Source organism: Myxine glutinosa, chromosome 9 (genome assembly GCF_964187855.1).
Source record: "Myxine glutinosa chromosome 9, kmMyxGlut1.1, whole genome shotgun sequence".
Lineage (NCBI taxonomy): Eukaryota > Metazoa > Chordata > Myxini > Myxiniformes > Myxinidae > Myxine > Myxine glutinosa.
Window position 1 is genome coordinate 138,763,593 of NC_136269.1, and position 6,398 is coordinate 138,769,990.

The window sequence follows — 6,398 nt, forward strand, 5'->3', positions numbered from 1 at the left end:
AATTGGGGTGGCTTCTCCATTGATCTTTGACACACAGAATAACACATTTTTCTGCCGTGACTCCTCTCAGGGCTCGGAGGTACACCGTGACCAGGGGGTCGGGGAGGAGCACGTAACAAAGTGGAGAAGGTTGGATGCGACATGACTGAAAGTCATAACACTCAGGTGATGCTAGCACATGTTCTCAACGAGTTACTCGACCTCATTGAAGATAACCGTGGTTCAGGGAAGTCACTAGCATTGGCTCATTTGACGACCCTCTGTGGCAGCTCTCGGTTTCCCCCACATCAAATGTAATACAATCCACCTTAGAGAGGATATTGAGCATATGATTCCTGACATTAAGGCAGTAAAAATGAATGGTCGTCTCTTCTTTTTGACGATGAGCTATCAATAGCTATAATTGATATGAAAGACAATACATCAACTGAGGTCTCAACCCTCCACAAAGCAGCCAAGATCCTCTGGCTAGATTCAACTGAGGTCTCAACCCTCCACAAAGCAGCCAAGATCCTCTGGCTAGATTCAACTGAGGTCTCCACCCTCCACAAAGCAGCCAAGATCCTCTGGCTAGAGTCAACTGAGGTCTCCACCCTCCACAAAGCAGCCAAGATCCTCTGGCTAGATTCAACTGAGGTCTCCACCCTCCACAAAGCAGCCAAGATCCTCTGGCTAGATTCAACTGAGGTCTCCACCCTCCACAAAGCAGCCAAGATCCTCTGGCTAGAGTCAACTGAGGTCTCCACCCTCCACAAAGCAGCCAAGATCCTCTGGCTAGATTCAACTGAGGTCTCCACCCTCCACAAAGCAGCCAAGATCCTCTGGCTAGATTCAACTGAGGTCTCCACCCACCACAAAGCAGCCAAGATCCTCCGGCTAGATTCAACTGAGGTCTCCACTCTCCACAAAGCAGCCAAGATCCTCCGGCTAGATTCAACTGAAGTCTCCACTCTCCACAAAGCAGCCAAGATCCTCCGGCTAGATTCAACTGAAGTCTCCACCCTCCACAAAGCAGCCAAGATCCTCTGGCTAGATTCAACTGAGGTCTCCACCCTCCACAAAGCAGCCAAGATCCTCTGGCTAGATTCAACTGAGGTCTCCACCCTCCACAAAGCAGCCACGATCCTCTGGCTAGATTCAACTGAGGTCTCCACTCTCCACAAAGCAGCCAAGATCCTCCGGCTAGATTCAACTGAGGTCTCCACTCTCCACAAAGCAGCCAAGATCCTCCGGCTAGATTCAACTGAAGTCTCCACTCTCCACAAAGCAGCCAAGATCTTCCAGCTAGATTCAACTGAAGTCTCCACCCTCCACAAAGCAGCCAAGATCCTCTGGCTAGAGTCAACTGAGGTCTCCACCCTCCACAAAGCAGCCAAGATCATCTGGCTAGATTCAACTGAAGTCTCCACCCTCCACAAAGCAGCCAAGATCCTCTGGCTAGAGTCAACTGAGGTCTCCACCCTCCACAAAGCAGCCAAGATCCTCTGGCTAGATTCAACTGAGGTCTCCACCCTCCACAAAGCAAGATCCTCAGGCGAGATTATTTCCCTCCAGCGAAATTTATGATGTCCTTGCTCACGTGTTCTGGCATCCATATTGGATCAAAGAAAAAAACCCTTCAAAAACAGAAGAGTTGGCTCGCACCAAGTTGACTGCACAGGGTAAGTATTCTACGAATACCATATAGTTCCTCGGTTCTTAACCTGTGGGGCGCGCCCCCCAAGGGGGGCGTGAGCAATTTTCAGAGGGGGCGCGGGACGGCAGTATAAACGTCTAAATAACCCCAAACGGAAATTATAATCCCCCTACTGAAAAAAATTAATTAACCGAAAAGATAGCGCCTTATATAATCCCTAGTTTGTTTCAGTCTCAACTAACACTTCTTTTTTTCTTCCGACAGATTATTAACTGGAATCGAAGTCAATGGCAATGAGTGCAAAAAAGAGGAAATACCAAGACGAGTACATCAAGTTCGGATTTGTGGCACTTCAAAAGGGTGACGCAGAGGTTCCTCAGTGCGTTATATATTACAAGACTCTGAGCAATTAAATGATGCCATGCGGCCAACACGTTTGGAACGCCACTTGAGGACAACCCATCCTGAACAAGCAGACAAATCACAGGCATTCTTTGTGGCGAAAAGGGAAGCCTTGAAGCGAGCTAAGTTGGACAGCAGTGGGACATTTCGGCAACAGACGTCAAAGATCGTTTAGGCGTCCTACGAGATTGCCCTGCTAGTAGCAAAGAACAAGAAGAGCCATACAATCGGAGAGACTCTCATTAAACCGAGTCTACTGCGAGCGGCAGAGCTCATCCTGGGGAAGGATAGTGCGAACAAACTCTCGGCTATCTCCCTGTCGAACGATACCATCAAGGGACGGATCGATGAAATGTTTCAGGACATCAAAGAACAAGTGACTGACCAGATAAGGGCCTCGCCTGTCTTTGCCATCCAATGCGACGAAACGACAGATGTGGCTCAGTGTTCTCAGCTGCTCATGTATGCTCGTTTCATATTAGGCGACAGCGTGAAGGAGGAAATGCTATTTTGTCATCCCCTGGAAACTTACACGACAGCAGCGGATGTCTTTGAAGTGGTATCGAAGTTCTTCGAAGAAAATCGACTTTCATGGGACGCGTTGGTAGGTGTTTGCACAGACGGAGCTCCGGCCATGCTTGGCTCGCGTTCGGGTTTTGTTACGAAGGTGAAACAAAAGAGTCCCTCTGCTATTGGTACACACTGCGTTATCCATCGTGAGTCCTTAGCATCTAAGACCCTGCCCGCTGAAATGAGGGATTTCCTGAACCTGGCTATCAAGGTAGTCAACTTTATCAAAGGTGGAGCCTTAAACAGTCGCCTGTTCAAACAGCTGTGCAAGGACTTAGACTGTGATCATCAAGCCTTGCTTTTCCACACAAACGTGCGTTGGCTTTCGAAGGGAAACATGTTGGGGCGAGTCTACGAGCTGAGGGAAGAAGTCGCAACATTCCTAGACGTGCAGCGGAAGGCGGATCTCTACAAAATGTTCCAGTCCCGAGAATGTCAACTGTCTCTAGCTTACCTCGTAGACATCTTCGAAGCACTCAACGGTATCAACCAAAAACTGCAAGGGAAGCACATAAACATTATCACGCAATACGACGCCATTCGAGCCTTCATGGCTAAACTCGACCTCTGGAAATGCCGAATGGAGGCCGGAAACATAGCTTGTTTCCCAAACTTGGACTCTGCCGTTCCGGACGGCCTTCTCGATTCAAAGTTAAAGAACCAAATCATCGATCATCTGACTGAACTCAAAGCGGAATTCATCTGCTACTTTCCTGACTTGGACGAAAAGCGAAAGACCTGGAAATTCATCAGAAACCCATTCCAATGCGACGTAGCTGATGTTTCGGACGAGGTCCAGGAGGAGTTTCTGGAGCTGAAGTTCAACTCCTCGGCTGAGGATGACTTTGAAATTCTGGACCTGGAGACATTCTGGGTCAAGTATCTTCCTGTTTATCCTCTGATCTCGCTTCAAGCTGTTCGGATTCTGACGATGTTCGGATCCACGTATCTCTGCGAGGCTGCATTCTCAGTGCTGGTCGCTGTCAAGACCAAATACAGAAGCAAGCTGAACGTTGAAGGAGATCTGCGCTGTGCTCTCTCTGGCACGCGACCACGAATTCCGGATCTGATAGCTAAGAAGCAGTGCCAACCATCTCACTAAAATTTAGTGAGATTTTTGGCATTGCTTCTTTAGTGACTAAATTGTTGTTTCATTGATTTTGCGTCCTTTGACGTGACATTTCAACAAACGTGTTTTGTGTAGTTACCCTTTCCTTTCATCGATCCGTGCCTTGAGCTTGTTTGCGTTTTGATGCAATAAAACGAGGTTTGTAATCTCTCCTTTGTTATTTTGAAAGAACATTATCTGTTCAGGGGTACCAGATCCAGTGTTTGAAATAAGCCAGGGCCCGCCAGGGCCCGGCCCTGGCTGCCATGCTTAGGGCCCTGGCTGTTAACAGAATCTACGTCAATAGCCAGGGCCCAGGGCCCAGGGCCCAGCCCTGGCTGGCTTCAATATCAACAAACAAACCCCTCAGAATGCACCACAGAGCACCTTGAATTCAAAAATTTCCTGGGGGGGAGCCCCCAGGCCCCCCCGGCGAGAGGGGTGACCCCTCTCGCGCTCTCCCCAACGAGCGGCTTCGTCAGATGTAGGTGGAGGGGGGCGTGGAGACGAGCAACAATTGCTAAAGGGGGCGCGACACTAGAAAGGTTAAGAACCCCTGATCTAGTTTAATGGGAGTTAACCCATAGTGGAAAGTTTAGGAAGTGACAGACGCATAGACTCAGCTTCATCACGAGAGATTCCAATGATCCTGAAGGCCTTTGTTTCAACAACAAGAAACTGATCAAGGTGTGAGGCAGGTAAGCCAGCCCAGAGAGGAGAGCGGTACTCCATCAAGCTGGAGAATGTAAGATTTGTCTGCAAAATATACTCTGGATAATTCTCCCAGGTCTTCTTAAAATCTACAACAATTTCCTTTGTTTTCCTTATATGAAGAACAAGGTGAGTTCCCTGGCCCAGGTAACAAAGGAATGGACATTGTCTCTTTATCCTTTGTCATCAATTATTTAAATTCAGTCCAAGAAAACAAATATCATGTGTATATTTTACCGAAAACATGATGATCAACAAGTATTTATCCATTAAAAATCGCTTGTTGATCGGGTAACCAAAATCTGTGATAAAACACATCCTGCGGAGTAATAGTGTTATTGAATGTAACAGTGTTATTGACTGTGTTATTGACTGTAACAGTTATTGTATGTACCAGTGTTATTGATTGTAACAGTTATTGTCTAACAGTGTTATTGATTTTAACAGTTATTGACTGTAACAGTGTTATTAACTGTAACAGTGTTCTTGGCTGTAACAGTGTTATTGATTGTAACAGTAATTGACTGTAACAGTGTTATTGACTAAGTGTTATTGACTGTATCAATATTATTTATTTTAACAGTGCTATTGACTTTAACAGTTATTGACTTTAACAGTTATTGACTGTAACAGTGTTATTGATTGTTACAGTGTTATTGATTGTTGCAGTGTTATTGATTGTTACAGTGTTATTGATTGTTACAGTGTTATTGATTGTAACAGTGTTATTGATTGTAACAGTGGTATTGATTGTAACAGTTGCATTGATTGTAACATTTTTATTGATTATAACAGAACATCTATATTATAATAGCCGTAGATGATTCTGTCTGTCTGTCTGTCTGTCTATCTGTTGGGTGTCTGTCCGGGGTGTGGCTTACTCGGTTTGCAGAGTAGCTCCACCCATAGCTCCACCCATTCTGGGAGTGGCTATAAACAAATATCCACCATTTTATTAACTCGCATAGCTTTGAGTCCTGTTTTGTAGGCCCGTGGTGTCTTGCTCTCCCCCAGTTTTATTTCAAATCAAATTCGATAAATCATTTCATTTTTCACAGTCGCTAACATAGTTTTAGACTCGGTTGAAAAAAAACGGGAAGAAAATCCGATGAAAGTTGCCGTTTATAGAACGAAATGAATTCTCAAAGGCCTGTAACTTCAAGGCCATTGAGTCTCTCTCACGCCTTTATCTCCAATCTAACTCACCATATGATTTCATTTTTATCGATGGTTTTACTTTTAGACTCGGTGTCAGCAATAATTGAGAACAATCCACACACGCGGGAAAATGCAGAGATATATTTTTTAAAATCGCGTCATGGTGTATCATACACCGCCCAACATGACACCGCCGGCAATGTGTCGATATATATTAAAAATTCGCTTTTGCTTTTCCGTTATGATATATTACTATTTCGTTTGATGATAGTCGTCACAAAAACGTCAACAATGATGCCGACATATATTTCTTCGTTTTTATTTCATTCAACATATTAGCCGGAAGTAAAATATGTTTCAGGAAATTACCGAGAGATATTTCTTCGTTTTTTTAATTAGTTATGTGCGCATACACTTTAAATAGGTTTATTTGAAATCTTTAATTTTCCACAAACATTCCACACACGCGGGAAAATGCAGAGATATATTTTTTAAAATCGCGTCATGGTGTATCATACACCGCCCAACATGACACCGACGGCAATGTGTCGATATCTATTTTAAATTCGATATATCATTTCATTTTTCACAGTCGCTAACATAGTTTTAGACTCGGTTGAAAAAAAACGAGAAGAAAATCCGATGAAAGTTGCCGTTTATAGAACGAAATGAATTCTCAAATGCCTGTAACTTCAAGGCCATTGAGTCTCTCTCACGCCTTTATCTCCAATCTAACTCACCATATGATTTCATTTTTATCGATGGTTTTAGAGTCGGTGTCAGCAATAATTGAGAACATTCCACACACGCGGG

The 6,398-nt window shown here is 44.7% G+C and overlaps 1 protein-coding gene across 1 annotated transcript; it reads left to right on the forward strand.

Moving 5' to 3' along the window:
* Window positions 1-2,390: 2,390 nt before the first annotated feature.
* On the forward strand, window positions 2,391-3,710 carry LOC137434859 (protein FAM200C-like). Its single transcript, XM_078785139.1, has one exon. It carries the CDS (start codon window positions 2,391-2,393, stop codon window positions 3,708-3,710), a length of 1,320 nt encoding a protein of 439 aa, XP_078641265.1.
* Window positions 3,711-6,398: the final 2,688 nt, after the last annotated feature.